The sequence below is a fragment of the Xyrauchen texanus genome, chromosome 25 (genome assembly GCF_025860055.1).
Source record: "Xyrauchen texanus isolate HMW12.3.18 chromosome 25, RBS_HiC_50CHRs, whole genome shotgun sequence".
NCBI classification, from domain to species: domain Eukaryota; kingdom Metazoa; phylum Chordata; class Actinopteri; order Cypriniformes; family Catostomidae; genus Xyrauchen; species Xyrauchen texanus.
The window spans coordinates 39,478,402-39,499,396 of record NC_068300.1 but is presented as its reverse complement, the minus strand read 5'-3'; the positions used below and the strand labels follow the sequence as shown (position 1 = coordinate 39,499,396).

Below are 20,995 nucleotides of genomic sequence, written 5' to 3'. Positions count from 1 at the left end.
CTGTCATCTTATACAAGGCCCACTCAATAGGGCAATGTGACCAGTGTTGGGGAGTAACAGAATATATGTAATGGGATTACATTTTTAAAATACAAGATAACTTCCACTACAGTTACAATTTAAGTAATTGGTAATTAGAAGTTACATTTAAAAAGTATTTTGATTACTTATTATAATTTGTTTCATTTAATATTTAGTGCTTTCAGATGGAAAACATTGATACATATAAATGATGCGATCCAAAGTGCATTTGAACAGCGGTGAAACACTTTCTTATGATGTGTTACATTCATACGAGCAGATAGAGAAGTAAGTTTGAAGTAAGATTGAAGTAAGTTTGAAGTTTGGAGCAGAATAAATAGAAATAATCCTTGTGTAAATTGTCAGCTTTATGTGAAGCTAAAATGCTATTTCTAGCCATTTTACATGCACATGTTACCAGACACGATCATATTTATTTATCAAGAAAATTCACGTTGGATCATAATTTCTTTTTTCTAGTAAGATCTTTGATATTAGGGCAAAAATCATATTCTTGATGAGAATTTTTGATTTGTTTTCCTGTAAAAATATCTACAAATTCTGAGAATGTATTTTTAACATGTTTATTTTGTCTTACTGTATGGACAGAATTTTATAGAAAAAACAATTGAAAAAAATCCACCAGTTCTGAAGAAGTAATCCAAAGTATTTAGAATACATTACTGACCTTCAGTAATCGAACAGAATACATTACAAATTACATTTTTACAGCATGTATTCTGTAATCTGTAGTGGAATACATTTCAAAAGTAACCCTCCCAACCCTGTCTGTGACTATGAGGGCCCCAGCCAGATAATAGGACCCTTTTGCCTTAATAATTCTAACTGAATATTTTTGGAACCACTCTAAAAATGAATTTTCTGACTATTATTTCATATAGGCTTTATAGGGTTAAGCTTTTTAAAAGTACTGACCTAGAAATGTATAGTTTGTAGAGACAAACTATAATGTTTGTTTAACAAACCTTGTCTAAAAGTTTAAAGCAGTTTTAAACGCTTGAAGTTAAAATTGTACAGGTCTTACAGTAAGAGAAAGAAAGAGAGAACCTTAAAGCAGATTACTGTACATTTTGACTTTACAATAATCTGAGTAAAAATGATAAATGACACTCCTGTGAATAAGGTCTATAATGCCCCCTTACATCGATGCAATTGCAAGAGCTCACGAAGCGCCGCCAAGTGTGTTCTGTTGGTCGTCAATAGATTATTGTTAGGCAGCAGATCACTGTCTGCACTCATCTACTCCACTTTGTCACATTGCCTAATGGTCGCTATCCCTCAAGTCTCCTCAAATCGCCAACTTGCAATAAAAATGAATAGATTCTGTGAACTGTCCCTTTAGACTAACTCAATAAAATAGATGATTTAATAAAGCGACAACTTTAATAATAGAGATTCAACATAAAATACACAAATAGGCTTGTAAAAATAAAAATGTTATCATTACATGGGTGGTAGCTTAAAATATGCAAACTGTGTGTCACCATTTTTTTTTTTTAGCTGACACTTGAACTAGAGGATCTCACAACTGTGGACATGAAAACGTTTCAGCTTTGAGATATTTGACAGAAGTTTCACCTGTCCTGCAGATGGACCCATATAGTTTGCCTAACAAGTCCAAGTTCAAATGGGTTAAACCTGGTACAGCATTACAAAATCCGGACTCGTTTTACACCTGCCTGCAACCAATTTATCGACTTCAACTCTTCTTTCCATACAGTGAACCAACTCCAACTTCCTTTAGAAACTCCTGAATATAAACATCCATCCTTACATGTACCACTGGCACATTCACAATTGTAAAAATAATTGTTTTTTTGGAATACAAGAACCACAATACTTCTGTGATCATTAAGAAACAATAAAACACCCCGTTACAGATTTCTAACTGGTTGATGCAAGCTCATTTCAACAGGACTTAAGTTACTTTTTCACATAGTGTAGGCAGAAAGCTTTTTAAGCACCAATGCAACAAAATAAATGGAAAGTCACGCATTAGGTGTGCAATTGATGCTTTATCTACCTATTTTATCATTCTTGTGCGACCACATTTAATGATGGAAAATGTAGTTTTGTTGCAAACGTTTATGTGCGCTCGTAAATAGGATCTTTCCAACATGACTTGAATGCACCATCAGTCTGGTAAAGTTGTATCCAATATTGACGAAGCAACACTGGTAAACCCTGTAAGCAGGTACATGTAACAGAAGTATATTCTATCCCACACAATCATGTTAATACGTTAAATGTTTATGTATTAAACATTTTACTATTTTAAAGTTTATGGACTGGCCCCATTCACTCCCATTGTAAGTTCCTTACTGTAAAGTTCCACTCTTCTTAATGATTTGCTCCCATTCAGACACAAGAGCATCAGTGAGGTCAGACACTCAGACACTGATTTTGGGTGATGGGATCTGACTCACAGTCACTGTTTCAAAGGTGTTCAATAGGGTTCAGGTTTGGACTTTGTGCAGGCTAGTCAAGTTCTTCCACATCAGACTAATTTAACTGATGGCATCCTATGACAGTGCCATGTTAAAAGTCACTGAACTGTTCAGTACTCCTCATTCTACTTTTTGCTTGGCTGTATACCTCATTGTATGTACCTGTTAGTAGCGTGTAGCTAAAAATAGCCAAACATGTTAATGAGAAGGGGTTACCATATACTTTTGGCCAAGTAGAGTTCATTGGCTTCGCTTTGTTTTGACCTCCTACCACCAGGTGTGGAACACATTTGCACATGATGGGCAGGAGGTTTCTAAATGTGGAACGTATCTTCAGTATGTTCGAATAATCTAAACAATCCAACCACTATCTTCACTCAGTAACACATCTTTAACAGCAAGTGCACTCTAGCGACTGTAAAACAGGTCACTAAACACATTGCATTTTGTCCAAATAAACAAAAAACTGAAAATAAATATTGCCCAGTCATTTTGTACTATCCCATTGTGGTAAAAATCTCAATCACATGCAGGCATTCATGCAGGCAAAAGTAAAATTTTCAGAGAGCTGTGAGTTTAAAAGAGTGGTTCTCAACTGGTGGGTCATAAGTCGTGGCAAAAAAATGGGTTGCAGGTCGTTTAGGGTCGCAATGCTAAATGCAAATAATAAAATGAAATTAACCATAAAAACTTAAATAGTTACAGTATGTGTCCACTGGTGCGGCGTGAGCAGGCATTTTAAATTCATTCTCAATGGGAGCTGAGCGACACGCTCGCGTGAGGGATTGCAAGCAGAGAGGGACGAATGGCGTCAAAAGTTGAGAAATGCTTAACTTCATGCAAATGACAAGCGAAAAACGCCTGTGTAGAAAAGGCAGCGACGTCGGTCAAAAGAGTTAAAAAAATTGGATGATACTGCTTGAGTTCTTGCTGTATTCAGTTCTTAAATCCCATTTTCTGCTTTTCAATCCATGTATTTTCATGCAAATGTTGGGATATAACAGAAAAATGCTGATTGGAAACACCAAGATCCAAAAATGCGCATAAAACACATATACGTTTGCTGGTGGATACATTTTATTTTTTCAAAAAGAAGACATGCGCATAAACTGGAAACACATTTAACACATAAATTCAAAGATTCTCATCAAAAAAGTCACAATAGCCTCAAGTCATGTGACTGAATAATTCACTCAGAACTAAACTAGCCAGCAGGCTAACATAATAAAAGCCTGTCATCAAAATTATTGGCTACTATTACTTACCAGAACTGCGTGGCGCGATTTCGCTCAAGATATAAGACATTGGCCGTTGAACGCTAGCAAACATGAAGTTCGTCAGTGGATTTTGTCTGCACGCTCTAAACCACAATTATTTCATATAAACTAGCCACAGTGGCTGTGACTTGACCAAATGGGATGGAAATGCTGCTTTATTCGCAAATTGGTTTTGAGGTATTCCGATTTTTCGCATAAATTACATTCTTAACTTGGATTTTTGTGTCAAATGCAGTTAGCATGCTCTCACATGGTATAGACTATTTAGACTAGTTAACCAAAGTTACATTGGTTAATATAAATTTAATATTTATACGTTGGACACTCGGAGACAAAGTATTTTTTTCCACTGCAAACATGCATATGTGATGATTTTAGTGACTGTACTGAAACAATCTTATGCCGCGTTCCATTCAAAGTCGGATGTGTTATATTCTTACATGATATTTCCGATTTCCAAACAAGCATTCCATTGCCCAAGACGACAAATAGGGAAACATGACTGCAATGCTTCCATTAGCTTAGCAGGTGTTAGCTCTGTCAGCGGAATCATCTCCCAGCAACCAAATTGCAGAGAAAAAACTATGATAAGCAATGCTACATTTGTTCTACATGTGTATGATTATCAAAAGAGATGATCATTTCCGTATTTTATAGGGATGTCCCGCTAGTATCTGCTACTAGTATCTGAATAGGGTCCAACAATACACTCATGTACTCTTTGCTCGTAAAAATGCTCTGATACCAAAAACCAATACAATCTGACGTACGAATGTCAAACAATCAGCGTGCAAATTCTAATCAAGTTATGTCCTAGTGAGATTATTATCTGCAAAAGTTGCAATTTAATGAAATAAATGTATAGTTTACTTTGTATGTGCAGCGTGCTTCAAATGTGAGCAGAGCACTAGTGAATGTGTTGTGCCGACGCCAGCTGCACCGCACGTACATTTTAAAGCTTCTTCTTGGCTCATACTGGGAAAATACCATCATGAGCATCAAGCGCTCTGTGATGACAGTGAACAGAGCGCAAATTCACTTTGTAGCAGGAGGCACATACAGAGTACATACTTATTTAATTAAGTAGCAGGCTTTTGCAGTTTAATAATCACTTTGAGTCATGTAGCAACCAGCTTTTCTGGACTGAAAAGAAAACATTATCACACAAAAACACTTCAAAATAAAAGCTCAATTTAAATACAATTTGTTTTTTAAAGAAATATATCACTATTGTAAAGTTATGTAATATTCACTGTATTTCTACTACTAATAATAATAAATCAATGGTAATTGTATTATATTTAAGCAATATATTACATTTGCAATGCTCTGATATGCAGCACATTATTTGACAAAGTAGAACTCGATGCTGTAATTTGGATTGTGCTGTGAGGTTCTGTATATAAGCACTTTATTTGATAAAAAATAATACAACATTATGTTGAAAATTAAGATTTTAATTTGATTAAAGTTTAAATAAATTAACTCATTTAAACACCATTTTGATGATAAAATTGAAATAATCGAAAAAACTGTATCGGAAAATATCAGAAAGGTATTGGTTCTCAAAAAAAATGATATCGGGACATCCCTAGTATATAACACACCCATCTCTGCAAACGTGTAGTAAACAAGTTTTATTATCATGTAATGCTCTTTTATGCTTAAAAGTGAATGCTTATCATTAACTTTGTTGAGGATTTCCACACGAGCTTTCAAGTCGCTACAATCGCATTTTCAAATTATTATTTTAGTCTGACGAAATCAAACTTTTAATGTACATGGAAAGTACTGACTAAACATACCCACACAACTGTACATTTTACCAACACACATCCCCGGCGACTGACCTCTAGCATTTCGGGTGGTATTGAGTGAAATTCTTTCACACCAGTGGACACGTAGTGTAAGAATAGAAAAATAAATAGGCTTATCAGTAACATTTAAAAAGGGAGAAGGAAATGCTTTCCATATCTTTGATGACTTGTAAAGCAGTGCATCAAATAAAACTGCTCAGTATTTTAAAATCACATCATTTGGACATTGAAGCTAGTGAAATTTGGCACTCTAATATTTGGGACTTACAGCTAAACTAGTTGAAAACAACTGGTTTAAAGGATCAGCTAGCCACTGTAAACCAGCATGGTTTTGGTTTACACTCCAGAACACATTACATTCATGCATAATCAATATGGCTAATATGAAATGGCTCGGACAGGGATTTAAAAGCACAGAACATCAGAATAATTCATAAAACTAGAATAAATAACGAAACATAACAGTGAACGTCTTTCTTGAGTCTTAGTAAACCGAGAGTTGTTCAAACAACAAATTTGCTGCTCTTCAGAGGTGAAATTGTGGCACTATATTGGACCATATTTGCAGGAAGTAACCTGAGGTGAAATCATCCAACGCTGTGTGAGGAGTCACCAGCGTCCTGTAGACTTCTCATGACACAGAGGGGCTGAAAAGATGTTTGAGACTCATCGCTTCAAATGGCCAAATGTAAATTAGTAGATAATTGCTCAAAATTCTCCATCTTCTAAATCTGCAATACAGGCAAATGCCATGAGACAATTATGTTATTAGACATTATATTATAGTTATAGCAGTGTTGGGGATTAACTAACTTAAAGGAGCGATGCTATTAACAACTTTCAGTAGCATGACAGTAGCTAATTGTACAGTAGTTTTTCCAGAAATGGCCAACATTTTCCAATGAGTAGCACTGCAGCCTTGAGGGAGAAATCAAACACACTCACCTAAACCATTTTATAAGGGACTTTGACTCCCCATGTAGCATATCTAGACATGTGAAGCTGGGGTGGAGGTGGGGTTTTTAGTGAGAAACTCTTGCAGCGTGAGAAACCACCTTATCTGCAAAACTGAACAATATAAATGTAAGACAGAGAGAGACCAAGTTGCTTGGTTAGCCATGTCAAAGGACCAATCAGCTTACACAATGCAAGCCGATTGGCTTAACAAGTCACATGTTAGTGAGCCATTGGCTAACAGATAACAAGTTCAGAGAACCAATCAGCTTACGCCACAAAGTTTCCTGGCAGAACTTTGGTCATTTAACTACTTTTTTGTTAGTAGCTTGACTGTCATTAAACTACTTTTATAGCTGCTTTCACAACATTTAATTATAGTTAAAGACTAATTATTAACAAGGCTCCCAGACTGTGTGCAAAATCACAAAAACATGAATATAGAGAAATTTGTTACACGGAAATGGGTCTTTCATGCAGCAAACCTTCATTTTCATGCGTCAGGATCCTTTGACAGCGGGTCAAGGGTTCGCCGCTGCTGATATGTCCTCATCCAACCCTTTACCACCTAGAAAGAAAAAAAATAACTGATCGATGTTCACATTCATGAAATGTAAATTATTATAGAGCATACAGTAGCTACACATCACAATGTTTGCATAGAATTACATACAAGTAAAAAGAAAATACCCCTTTTAAACTTGATGTAATGAGCAATGACATACTGCAGGAAATATGCATTAATGCTGGCAGTGTGTAATTGTGATAAATCATTGCTTAATTTTTTTTTAGTCACTTTATATTGTGTATGTTTATAAAATAGGAAAAGATTAAAATCTGATTTTTTATTTAAAATATTAAAAACATGCATTCGTAAATCAGTGTTGGTTAAACAAAAAGGTAATCCATTATAAATTACTTCTAAAAATGTGTAATCGGATTACTTTAATGACTAATTCGTTAGAAAGTTATCACATTACTAATGACTTTATAGTTCCTTTTCTAAAACATTTTTCGCAGAAAATATTATTTAAGAAATAGAGTATGTGTCCTACTCTAGTAATATACTTAAACATTATTACATTTAGGGAAGGTCACTGATTATAAGAATTAAAAAATGTTATGCATTACACTATTTTTGAATAAAAATGTATAACAGATTACAGTTACTAATTAATTTGTAATCAGATTACACACAACACTGGTCGTAATATCACACTTTAGCACTGGAATGTGCATTTTGCCACTTTATATATTGCAATAAGCAGTGAAATAAAAAGTTCTATAGTAATTAGGACAAAATATATACTTCAATATAAATAATGCTTAACAGATGGCAGTTTCAGGGCCATTAAGAAATATTTATAGCCGGTAATTTTCTCAATTCTCTTTCCAATGGCACGTGTGATAAAGTACCTTTTGAACATGAATAAATAATTATAAAAGCTAACAAGCAAATTAAATAAAGAAAATCACAATTTCCACTTCCTGGTTTTACAGAGTAAATGTATTTTGGCACATAGGGGCTCAGCTGGTTCTAAAACTTGACATACAATGTTGGACACACTTGATTGAATGTATGTTTCTTACGATCTTATTACAGTTACAGTAGTTGTGCCTACATGTGAATTTCTTAAAAAAACAAAAACAATTTTGAGAAGCAAAATAATAACATGTTCTTGTTCACTACATAATTCCCATTTATATTATTTCATAGTTTTTTGTTATTAACCATTTTTATTGATTCCAGTTATAAAACAAACAAACACAACATAAAATATGGAATCAAATTATACAGTCAGGTCCATAAATATTGGGACATCGATACAATTCAAATCTTTTTGGCTCTATACACCACCACAATGGATTTGAAATTAAACGAACAAGATGTGCTTTAAACTTTCAGCTTTAATTTGAGGGTATTTACATCCAAATCAGGTGAACGGTGTAGGAATTACATCAGTTTGTATATGTGCCTCCCACTTTTTAAGGGACCAAACGTAATGGGACAATTGGCTGCTCAGCTGTTCCATGGCCAGGTGTGTGTTATTCCCTCATTATCCCATTTACAAGGAGCAGATAAAAGGTCCAGAGTTCATTTCAAGTGTGCTATTTGCATTTGGAATCTGTTGCTGTCAACTCTCAATATGAGATCCAAAGAGCTGTCAATATAAATCAAAACAAACCCATCAGAGAGATAGCAAAAACATTAGGTGTGGCCATATCTTACAGGCAGAAACTGAAACGGGAAGCACCCACCCTCAGAACGATCCAGTGCTGGTCGGACCAATCAGACTCTGTGCTACAAGACTGTTTTGATCACGCGGACTGGGAGATGTTCCGGTCCGCCTCTGATGACGACATCGAGGTTTACGCTGAACGTGTTTCATCAGGAAGTGCGTAGAGGACGTTGTTCCGACCAAAACAATACAGATATACCCCAACCAGAAACCATGGGTTAATGGCGATGTTCGCGCGGCACTCATTGCGCGGACCTCCGCTTTTAATTCTTCTAACACGGAGGAGCGTAAACAAGCCAGTTATGCCCTCCGTAACACTATCAGTGCAGCCAAACACCAGTACAGGCACAAGCTTGAAGGTCAGTTCAACACCACTGACTCCAGAAGTATGTGGCAGGGAATTAACACCATCACAGACTACAAATGGAATAAAGACTCCGCCATAAACACTGCATCTCTCCCGGACGAACTTAATACATTTTATGCTCCTTTCGAGGACAATAACGCCGCCCGGGCCGCGTCATCAGAGCGTGCGCGAATCAACTGGCTGGTGTTTTTACGCACATTTTCAATCTGTCCCTCTCCCTGTCTGTAGTCCCCACATGCTTCAAAACATCAACCATTGTGCCTGTACCGAAGCAAGCTATAATCACTTGCTTAAATGACTGGCGTCCTGTTGCTCTGACCCCCAACATCAGCAAATGCTTCGAGAGGTTAATCAGAGATTACATCTGCTCTGTTCTGCCCACCTCTTTGGACCCATTGCAGTTTGCCTACCGCAACAACCGCTCCACTGATGATGCCATTGCATCTACACTACACACTGCTCTCTCCCATCTGGAAAAAAGGAACACATATGTGAGAATGCTGTTTGTAGACTACAGCTCAGCATTCAACACCATAGTGCCCTCCAAGTTTGATGAGAAACTCCAGGCTCTGGGCTTAAACAGCTCGCTGTGCAGCTGGAACCTGGATTTCCTGTCAGGCAGATGTCAGGTGGTTAGAATGGACAGCAACATCTCCTCATCACTGACCCTCAACTCTGGAGCCCCGCAGGGCTGTATTCTCAGCCCACTCCTGTATTCCCTGTACACACATGACTGTGTGGCAACACATAGCTCCAATACCATCATTAAGTTTGCTGACGATACGACGGTGGTAGGTCTGATCACTGACAATGATGAAAGAGCCTACAGAGAGGAGGTGCACGCTCTGACACGCTGGTGTCAGGAGCACAACCTCTCCCTCAATGTCAGTAAAACCAAGGAGCTTGTAGTGGACTTCAGGAAGAAAGACGGAGAACACAGCCCCATCACCATTAACGGAGCACCGGTAGAGAGAGTCAGCAGTTTCAAGTTCCTCGGTGTCCACATTACTGAGGATCTCACATGGTTGTGAAGAAGGCTCACCAGCGCCGCTTCTTCCTGAGACGGCTGAGGAAGTTTAGAATGAACCACCACATCCTCACACGTTTCTACACTAGTACTGTAGAGAGCATCCTGACTGGCTGCATCACCGCCTGGTACGGCAATAGCACCGCCCACAACTGCAAAGCCATGCAAAGGGTGGTGCGAACTGCCAGAAACATCATCGGAGTTGAGCTTCCCTCCCTCCAGGACATATATACAAGGCGGTGTGTGAAAAAAGCTCGGAGGATCATCAGAGACTCCAGTCACCCGAGTCATGGTCTGTTCTCACTTCTACCATAAGGCAGGCGGTATCGCAGCATCAGGACCCGCACCAGCCGACTACATGACAGCTTCTTCTCCCAAGCAGTCAGACTGTTGAACACTTGATCTATCAGGATCAATAATTAGCACTGCACTTTATTCATCTATAATCTCACACTGGACTGTCAACATATTCTCCTCAATACAACTACTTATATATATATATATATATATATATATATATATATATATATATTTCATATACTCTTTACTTATTGTATATTGTGTATTCTATATTGTGTGTATTGTCTACTGTACATTGTATATAATTATTGTGTTGTGTAAGTATGTGTACATTTGATATGTAAATTGTGTTGTGCAAGTATGTTGTTTACTGTAATTGGTATATGTCTCGTCACTGTCATGACTACATGGTAGTGTGACAATAAAGTGATTTGATTTGATTTGATTGTAGCAGGTAGTTGAATTTTGGAATACAATTCATTTGAATAACTTTAACCTTCCCAATCATAGATAAAAGAAATGACATGAAATGAAAGGCACTTTTAATACTCCCTTCCAACTCCACGAGTTCACGTGCTTTGCATTTTTTTATGAATGAGGCATACTATATAATCCGACCCCTAAGAACCGCCTTAAGTGCCTCCCAAGCCACACCCACAGAGGATAATGAGGACCAGTAGGTCTCCATATAAACATTGATTTCAGCCTTAAGCATTTGTTGGAATTCAGGATTTTGCAAATGGGATACATTAAAGCACCAACTATATGATTTCCTTTTCTCCATATGTGGCAACACCTCTAAACTCACCAGGGCGTGATCTGAGACTAAGATGTTTCCAATTGAGCAATCAACAACAGATGAAATGAGGGACTTAGATATATAAAATAAATCTGTTCTAGAGTCAAAAAGAAAAATGTGCACTAAAATCCCACACACGACAGTGCCAACTGTCCATCTCTCTAAACTCAAAGTCCATGTACACTTACGAGAGCCCCCGCAACAAATTTGCTGTCATATTGCTCAAGTCCGGTGTTGCCATACAAATTTTGTGAGACAGAATTACACAACAGAAGATAATCTGTAAAACAAACTCCAGCCAATAGGTGGAATAAACACTAAGATCACGTAGAGTCATCCACATAACTGTACCGAAGGTGTGTTCCTCCACAAAACAAACATCAGCCACTAGCGGAACCAGCACAAAAAGAAACAAAAAAGGCGCTCTGCTCAGCTTCCTCGGACGGTCAAGTGGATGTTCAGTGAGTCGGTCCACTTGGCTGAAATGTGAGTACCACAAAATAACTTACTCAGTGCATTGACTTTATGAAGGACATTGCTTTCTGTGGGCATTTCAATGTTTTACGGCCATCCTTAGCATCTACTCTCAATTTGGCAGGGAATATCAGTGCAAAAGCGACCATACGTTGATGTAAGAGTTTCTTGCATTCCTTGAATCTATCACGTTTCTCTCTTGTCGAATTCGCAAAGTCTGGGAATAAGAAAATGCTGTGGTTCTTCCAAGAAAGCTTTCCTTTACTCCTCACCTCGCGTAACACAAAAACTTTATCGGATGATCTCAGAAATTTGACCAGAATTGATAGGGGCCTGTCTCCCTCTTGGTCGCTAGCGGATTAGCAGTTAATTCCCTCTCCGATGACTCCAGATAATCGAGCCGTTTCTTGACATCCCCCACTCTTGTAACCACCTCAGAGAATTATGTCTCCATGGCAGTGATCGATTGACGTATTACAGCAAGATCCTCCAAATCAGCAACAAACTTTGTCAGCATTGCCGACACGTTCAACGATTTTCGCAGAATTTCCTTCACTTCTGCTGCCAAATCAGCTCCCGGGCTTGTGGCCTGTTGCTCGGGGGTGTCAGCTTGAGCACGTAAGTGTCTTTTAATGTCTCCAGAGCTCGAGGATTTTGAATTCTTTGACATATTGTCTTCCTAGAACAGTTAAGGATCAGGGTGTATCGAATCTCACCGGTTTATGACATAAAAAGTATTAAAACTAGCAAAGTGCGCAGAGCTCAATGTTTACACATCTGGACCTCGCATGGCAGACTCCCATTATTTCTTAGTTTTAATGACTTTACTATTTTTCTAAAATGTGATAAAAGTGATAATGAAGAATAAGTCAACTTTTGACTGGTAATGTAGGTCTAGTAATGCTGATATACAGTATAAGCAACAAACCCCAAAGGCAACCTATTCAGACTAAAACCATGAGCAACAGTGCTGACATAAAGGTGCATAGCCTATATGTACTGTTAGTTCAGAAAGGGCGGAGGTCCAATTCACCACCATAGTGATAGAAAACTGCTGAAGCAGACTGACTGATGGGTGATGGGGGAAGGTACCGCACTGTTTCAACTCGTAATGCAGATTGTAGATTCTTACCCCAGTATGAGAGACATAAACAGTTAGTGAAATCCTCATCACCACAGAGCAAAGCATGTAACCTCAGGATATTCCCAGGGGAAAAAATACTGAAGAGACAAATAACTGAAATAATGCTCTTTGTTTGAAAGCTAGCTCTCTTTTTAAACAAAGTCATGTTGTCAAAAGATGTTAGTGCTCCCAAGGAGCTACAAGAGATTATTTTTGCCTGGAACACTGAAAATGTTGTTTATATAGATTTTAGGCCCAAGTGTCTTGTCATTATTTTGTTGAGCCCTTAACTGGCCTATCGACAGTAGTGAAAGCTGTAAGTAAAAGTTTTTAATGAGTTTGATGAGGAAGAGTTTGTTTTAGTATTTTTTATAGTTGACAACATTTTGACAATTAGATGTAAGCTCTTTGTTACAGAAAATATCAGAGTTACGGGTCATATTGATTTGATACTTAATACTATTAATAAAGTAGTTGATACTGGCAGGCTATTGGGTAGGGATGAGAATTCTGGTGCTGATTCCTCTTAATGATTCCCATTCCTTAAAGGTTCCATTAACAATTCTTTTAGTACTTTAGAAGAAGAATTATTTGGAAATTATTATTGCAGTTGTTTTACATTTACTACCTCAGCAGTCTGGTGCTAACTATTGATATAATTTCAGATTTATACAAAAATAATACATCAGAGATAAATTTAATACAACTACATATTAATAAAAAAATCTAAATCAACAAAAACTTTTATAACATTTTAATCATTAATTTATTATTTTATAAAATTCTACCGATTACAACAAAACTCATGTGTATCTTTACATTTCAAACTGTAGATTCAAAAGAACTGGCTCATAAGAGTCATTTGTTCGGGAATCAGTCTACAGATTATTTCAATACAGTGCTACATTTGCTTCGGCAGAATGCGCGTTTGGGAACGGTCATGAAAATCAAACCAAAATTTTCTGAACAAGAACCAATTCTTGGTTCCCAGCCCCACTGGTGGTGCAACTTCAGTTTAGACAGTTTATTGCTTGGAATAACCTCTTGCACGCTCTCGGATGCACTTAATGTATTCAATCAGTTTCTTCTAAAGGTAAGGTGTATAGTATGCACACATCTGCACTCTATAAGAAGATGTCAGCCTTAGACATCAGTGTTTTTCATTTGATGCAATAGGATAAAATTATTTGATGGAGTACCTTTGTGTCTTCCTCTTTCCAAAGAATTTCCTGTTCTGCCTCGTTCAGCTCTTCAGTTGGGTCATATGTGTAGACCGGTAGCAACTGATGCCGAAGTCTATCAATCCTAAACACACACACGCACACGCACACAAGCTGTTTAAATCGTATTTTGCTATGAACAAACAACTACTTTGACCGTTTCAAGGCAGTAAAAAGTAATGTTTTAAATAATAATGTAAAGTCCAGACTTTGGACAGTTATTCTACATGCAGTTTTTCTGAGTTTACATTAATAGAGAGACTTCATGAAATATGGTTAGTTTGCTAATTAATTTGTCACACTGCAGGATCATATAACTGAATTGCAAAAAAGAGAAAAACTTAGAATTATGATGAGCTGCAGCACAAAAAATGTAACACTTTCCCTTATACTGTACTTGGGGCAGGGTATCAGCAAACACCTCACGATACGACACGCATCTCAATACATATGTCACAATTTGATATTTTGCAATATATCGATATAACACATTATCAGGATTCGATTAGATTTTGATTCAACTTCAATTCGTTTGGGTTTATTCCAGTTATAATGTCCATTTTGCTCACATTGTTTACATGCATAACTTGTAATATTTACAATTATTTACACCAGGGGTTTTCAAATTGGGTGAATGTGAGCTTCCCCCTAGATAACTTGAAAACAGCCGACACAACCACTACTTATGCTAATATTATTGGTACTACTAGGCTACTACTATTAGTAGTAGTAGTAATACTATTATTAGTATTGCTAGGCTATGTTCCACTCAATTTATTTAATCAATATACTTTTATTAAGATAAACTTTTTATTTTAGTTTCATTTTGAAATAGATTATATTTTTTCTAGGGCTGTAATTTTTTTTTAATCGAATTAATTACATGGTGTCCCGATTATTAATCACGATTAATCGCATATACAAATATTTGCTGAGAAATATAACAATAATTCAATATATAATGATGAAATAAATATACATAGTTATCTTTAAATATTAAAAAACTATATAAATATATATTAGGGCTGTCGATTTAACGCGTTAATAGCGTGCGATTTAATTTTACAAAAAATGTTCGCAATTAATCGCAATGCTTTCCTGAGAAATTCCTGAGAAATGCAAGCTTGTAGTACCACCTGTTTACTCCAGAGGGCAGTAAGTGAAATTTCAGATGTGTGAGCAACACATAGTTTATTATAGTGAACAAAACATTAACAACCCTTCAGCGGACACACAACACAGACATGCGTTACGTTCTTGCGTTCAAAATACTTGAAGGAGCGCAAATGTGAACTAAGGAATCTCAAGATGTGTTTAAAGATTGAGTATTAAACTATATTTAACTTGACACAGTGACCTAAACATTTTATTTTTATGACGCAACACACACAAGTCGCGACACAAGCATGTCTGACGCAGGTCGTATGGTCTTTACCTCACAAATATTTAATTACCAACAAGGATAAGGATGTGTCCTTTAAACTGTTACACCGTTTTTACCCAGTCAATCTTTATTTAAGAAACATGCTCCCTGAAATAAATACACTTTGCTCCTTCTTTAATGCTGTAGATGAATCTGCCCCTCATCTTTTTTGGGAATGTGTCCACGCTTTTTTTTCCAAAATTTTGTTTGTTTGTAAGTACCTCTATTTTAACTAGTTTTACTTTGCTTTATAAAGACATTTTATTTGGTTTTCACAGTTTTGATAACTTAAGTTAATATAAAAAATACTTATTTGTACCTGCAACAACTCCAAAGCATTGGAAAGCACTTTGTAATGAATATAATGTCTTGGCATTATTGTAAAATATATCTGTAGTATTGTGGTCTATGTATACCCCTGACTTGTCTGACGCAGCTGTCTGACACAGCTGTACATTGAGGTCCTTAAACAAGCCCTCATAATAAATCTCGAACTGATTGACAAATTCACTTGTGAAATGGATTGCTGTGAACTGTATGACAATGATTGACTTATGATCAATAATATGGTAGTAAACAATACATTGTATTCTAAAGCCACTTTTTATATTGTCTTATCAATGATTAACTCTTCTGCTACAGGAATGTAAACAGGTGGTACTACAAGCTTGCATTTCTCAGGAATTTCTCAGGAAAGCATTGCGATTAATTGCGTAAATTTTTTTAACGTGTTATTTTTTGTAAAATTAATCCCACGTTATTAACACGTTAAATCGACAGCCCTAATTTTTTCAAAACATTTTAAACACGTTTGTCTTTCTTTTTAAAATACATTGTGAACATACTTTGCAACACATTTTTACCACATTCAAGCAATTGGGAAACTGTTAAAATTAGCTTTCTAAACAGCATCCTCCACAGTCAAAAAAGTGTTCTCAACAGCCCTATAACCAAAGAGCCAACAAAATCAGACATAGAACGAGATCAGCACGCTGGACAGCTCTATTTTCTGATCACTGAACAGAAAACCCTCGACGGTCAAATAACTAAACTGGAAACATGTTCATTAACAGCCACAGGCTACTAACGTTATCTCAATTTAATACAAGCTATTTTGGGGATTTTAGGCTACTTATGCCAATTCAACTTTGAAAACATCAACATCAGACATCAAACAACATCAGCAAGATGGACAGCGCTGTTTTGTCACAGTATCAAATGCGTAAAAATCATTCCATATAGGCCTACGTTAAGCAAAAAAGAAAAGAAAAAAATCGAATTGCCGATTTTGCCTCTTCATTTTCATCGCCACTACATCATGTAACACCACATAATACAATCTTGATGTTGAAAAAGATGTTCATGATGTCAGCTACCAATATGAAGCAAGGTTGAAGAGTTGTTGACATCTTATACAGAAATCTTAATGTCTTTTAAAAGTGGTGTAAAATGTTTATTTACCTTTGTTTCCTTCTTATGTACGTCACCTGTAAAAAAGAAGATACTTTATCATTTTACTATATTTTCATAATATACAAAATTATACATGAATGCCTGTAACACCCTTTAACATGCTATAAAAGATAATAATGATAACTCTGCAGTTGTCAAAACATGCAGCTATTTTTTGCCAAGGGAATATGCAGCAGACAACGTTTGCATATGCACAATACACCATGTCCACACCATAATAAAGACCTTATGCCTTGCACATATTCCACAATTAAATTACACCATCATGCAACATCACATTCCTCCCGTCACACTAGCACACAGTGAAACAGTTTTACAAATGAAGAGGCTATATCATGCACGCCTATACATGCATCATATACGGCACCTACCACTGCAGTGACAATCCCGATCACAATGATGAGGAAGAGCGGGACAAGCACATAGCTAACGGCCACATCTCCATTGATAATGTGAGGGGGCTGTGTGGTGCTGTTCATACTGTAGAGCACTCAGAGGCGGACCATGCTCCAATCGTCTGTTTACCACTCATCTTCTGCCCGTGTGTGACTCCCAAATGCTCTCTCTGCCCCACTAATGGCTGTGAAATCCAAGAGAACACAGTCATTTATGGATGAAGACACCTGCAGGAATGCAAGACAAAATAGTGTTGATGATTTTCTATCAGATTGGTCTGAAATAAATAAGATCATTATTAATTAATATTATCTATAGTTAATAATCATTTTTTTGCACTTTGACATTATTTTCATCACAAGTGAGTTTTTTCTGTTAGATTCATTGGTGATTCAATGGTGTATTGCAGCAAACAAATGACTGTATTCAGGGTTCTCAACCTTTTAGAACTATTATTTTCATCACTTTTTCAGTCGTTTGTGATTTCAAGAATTAATTGATTTTCTAGACTGTATATTCACTAGAAATTTCCAAGGCACTTGAGATTTTGTTAATGGTTTTTGATTGAGAATACTATTAAATGTCTATGTACAGTGTGCTTACTTTATGTGTTTGATATTGTTAAACATTTTCAGTATCAGTTGTTTTTGGAATTGGATTTCTAATAATTTTTTTTTTTAGATTCAGCTTGTCACTAACAGTGGTTATGCTATGGTGTTTGGGCATTTACCATGTGAGTGTGCCAATGAGGGAAAGCTAATTCTTTCATCTAGATCTCTTACATTATTTGAAAATACATTATAAAAGCAACTAAGTTCATATTCATTTTTATAATTTTTCTGGGCCATAAAGTAAAACGATGTCATGTGGTGCAACCGTCTAGAGATGGTAAAAATCAAAGCCTCATAAAAAGCTGAAATTCTTGAAAAAAAATATATATATTTTTGGCATATGTCGTTTGGAATAATCTTAAATTATTCTTTCTTATAAAAATGCGAAGGACATTTTTTTAATGTGAATAATATTTTAAAAACTTCTGTCCACCAAATCAAAGTTGTGTGGCGTACAACATGTGGGTAGCCATTTTGTTGTCATGTAACCAAAAACCAAGTTGAACTGGCATTCAACTGAACAAAGTGTATATAGTCAGGACATTACTGATGTAAAAAAAAACGCACCATCACTATTCAAAAAAATAAATAAATGTTTTTGATAAAATCTAGACAAGCCCCATTTCCAGTAGCCATCACTCCAACACCTTATCCTAGAGTAATCATGCTAAATTGTTAATTTGGTACTAGAAAATCACTAGCCATTTTATCAGACACAGTTGAAAGATATTTGGTTCATTAAATGAAGCTTAACATTGTCTTTGTGTTTGTTTTTGAGTTGCAACAGTATGCCATAGACTGGCATGTCTTAAGGTCAATATTAGGTCAAAAATGGCAAAAAAGAAACAGCTTTCTCTAGAAACTCATCAGTCAATCATTGTTTTTAGGAATGAAGGATATACAGTGCTTGAAATTGCCAAAAAACTGAAGATTTCATACAAAGGTGCACACTACAGTCTTCAAAGGACAACTGTTTCTAACAAGGACAAAAAGAGATGTGGAAGACCAGATGAACAACTAAACAAGAGGATAAGTACATCAGAGTCTCTAGTTTGAGAAATAGACGCCTCACATGTCCTCCGCTGACAGCTTCATTGAATTCTACCCGCTAAACACCAGCTTCATGTACAACAGTAAAGAGAAGACTCAGGGGTGCAGGACTTCTGGGAAGAATTGCAAAGAAAAAGCCACTCTTGAAACAAAAACAAAAAGAAAAGGTTAGAGTGGGCAAAGAAACACAGAAATTGGACAACAGATAATTGGAAAAGGGTGTTATGGATCTTAACCCCATTGAGCTTTTGTGGGATCAGCTACACTGTAAGATGCGTGAGAAGTGCCCGACAAGATTGTCACATCTATGGCAAGTGCTACAGGAAGAGTGGGGTGAAATTTCACCCATTATCTGGACAAATTCACAGCTAGAATGCCAAAGGATCTGCAAAACTGTGGAGTATTTTTTTCATGAGAACTCTTTGAAGTAGTTTAAGAAAATCGGAACATTATTTTCAAATTGTAATAGTAATTTTTCACATTATTAATGTCCTGACTATACATTGTGATCAGTTGAATGCCACTTTGGAAAATAAAAGTACCAATTTCTTTCCATAAGACCAAAATCTGTACATCGTTCCAAACTTTTGGCTGCCAGTGTAGCCTATATATGTTCCTTGAAAATATATTTGAAAATGTTTTTTTTTTTTTTAATTATTATTAATGATTAAGCTATGCACACTCCTGTGTACTCAAGGTGCAAGGAAAGTATTTTAATACATTTTACATGAAGGTTACAACAATTTGAGAACCCCCAACAACCTTGCAAATACCCCAAATCTCAAGATGAAGTTATATTGTTATCATAGTATATCCAAGTATACTACGGTAGGCATACTACTATATGCAAAAATAAAGCTCTGTATCCAAAATAAATCCGTTGACAATGAGAACCGTATGCAGAATAACTATACAATAAACAATCTTTTAACGACATGTATTCTGCGAAATAAAGGTATTTTCTTCTTATTATGGAAACATATAATCTTATTGTATTTAATGGAAATCCATGCAATAAACCCCATAAAACACAGTCCCCATTAAATAAAAAATATTAACGACCAAATCGTCAATGTTATTACTATGAGGAAAAAGACGCATTTGATGACATTATTATTATTATTATTATTATTATTATTATTATTATTATTATTATTGTGCGCTATCGGCTGCAGCTGTCATCTGTTTACATTGTTACATTACTATGGTGACCAGCATTGATAAGATACCATTAGTGTCAAGGTAATTATAAACGTTATTGAGCACTGCGATGTCTGCTGCTGACTCACGTGAAAGCATAATGACCAGTCAAACTTCATCGACAACGCATTCAAATAAACAGATACACGCAAAACAGCAGAATGATTTGCACTTAACTGTAAGATGAGTCCTGATCCGGTTAATAAAACACAAGTCATTAAACTCCACAATCAGTGTTTACGTAAAGAAAGTCCAGTAATGAAAACGAAATGGTGACGGTGGTGTCGCTGAAAGGGGTTACGACACTGTCAATGAACACTATTGACCACCAGATGTCACCAAACAAATCAAATATACTGCTACTTGCGGATCAGATCACATCGATAGTACAAGTCTTGCTTATTTATAATACATTTGATCAGAATTATAATAAGAACAATTAAAAATAGTTTTCACCTTCTTTTGGTAAAAATGTACTACAAAAGAAAAAAGGCCTTGAAGACTGAATGTTGAATTAATCTAAACTAATTTAATTACACCACAATGTAACAGAATGAATGCAATGCCAAAATAAAAGCAAAGCTTTTCTGAAAAAAAAAAAAAAGAGCTGATAACTGAACTAAGGTCATCTGTGAGAACAGCGCCTCATAGTGGAGAAGTGGCGGCACAGAAAGACCATACCCCATTGAACCCTTTAAATAGATTTTCCCCCCTAAATATATCATGTGATGACGTTCTAAAGCCACAAATGTTGT

General features: G+C 36.2%; 1 protein-coding gene across 3 annotated transcripts; it reads right to left on the bottom strand.

The window, feature by feature from the left end:
- Positions 1-618: 618 nt before the first annotated feature.
- LOC127618726 (small integral membrane protein 29-like) lies at positions 619-20,527 on the bottom strand. 3 transcript variants are annotated; one of them, XR_007967486.1, is made up of 7 exons: positions 20,418-20,527; positions 17,355-17,606; positions 16,972-16,997; positions 14,067-14,172; positions 7,023-7,105; positions 6,529-6,651; positions 619-6,314 (listed from the first exon to the last, which is right to left on the bottom strand). XR_007967486.1 is itself a non-coding variant. In XM_052091337.1 (5 exons), exons 2-5 carry the CDS (start codon positions 17,460-17,462, stop codon positions 7,031-7,033), a joined length of 315 nt encoding a protein of 104 aa, XP_051947297.1. In that variant the 5' UTR covers positions 17,463-17,606; positions 20,418-20,527; the 3' UTR covers positions 6,939-7,030. The 3 variants fall into 3 exon arrangements, 1 of the variants encoding a protein (XP_051947297.1); XR_007967487.1 differs by having other exon boundaries at positions 17,355-17,563; XM_052091337.1 differs by lacking the exons at positions 619-6,314; positions 6,529-6,651 and having other exon boundaries at positions 6,939-7,105.
- Between the last annotated feature and the right edge of the window lie 468 nt (positions 20,528-20,995).

What these genes read in the sequence shown, in the direction of transcription:
- LOC127618726 (XM_052091337.1), bottom strand. Translation starts at nt 17,462, where the DNA reads ATGAACAGCACCACACAGCCCCCTCACATTATCAATGGAGATGTGGCC. An exon ending in TCGGGATTGTCACTGCAGTG is followed by an intron (nt 16,998 to 17,354) that starts GTAGGTGCCGTA and finishes TCTTTTTTACAG; the next exon opens with GTGACGTACATAAGAAGGAA. An exon ending in TACATAAGAAGGAAACAAAG is followed by an intron (nt 14,173 to 16,971) that starts GTAAATAAACAT and finishes GTGTGTGTTTAG; the next exon opens with GATTGATAGACTTCGGCATC.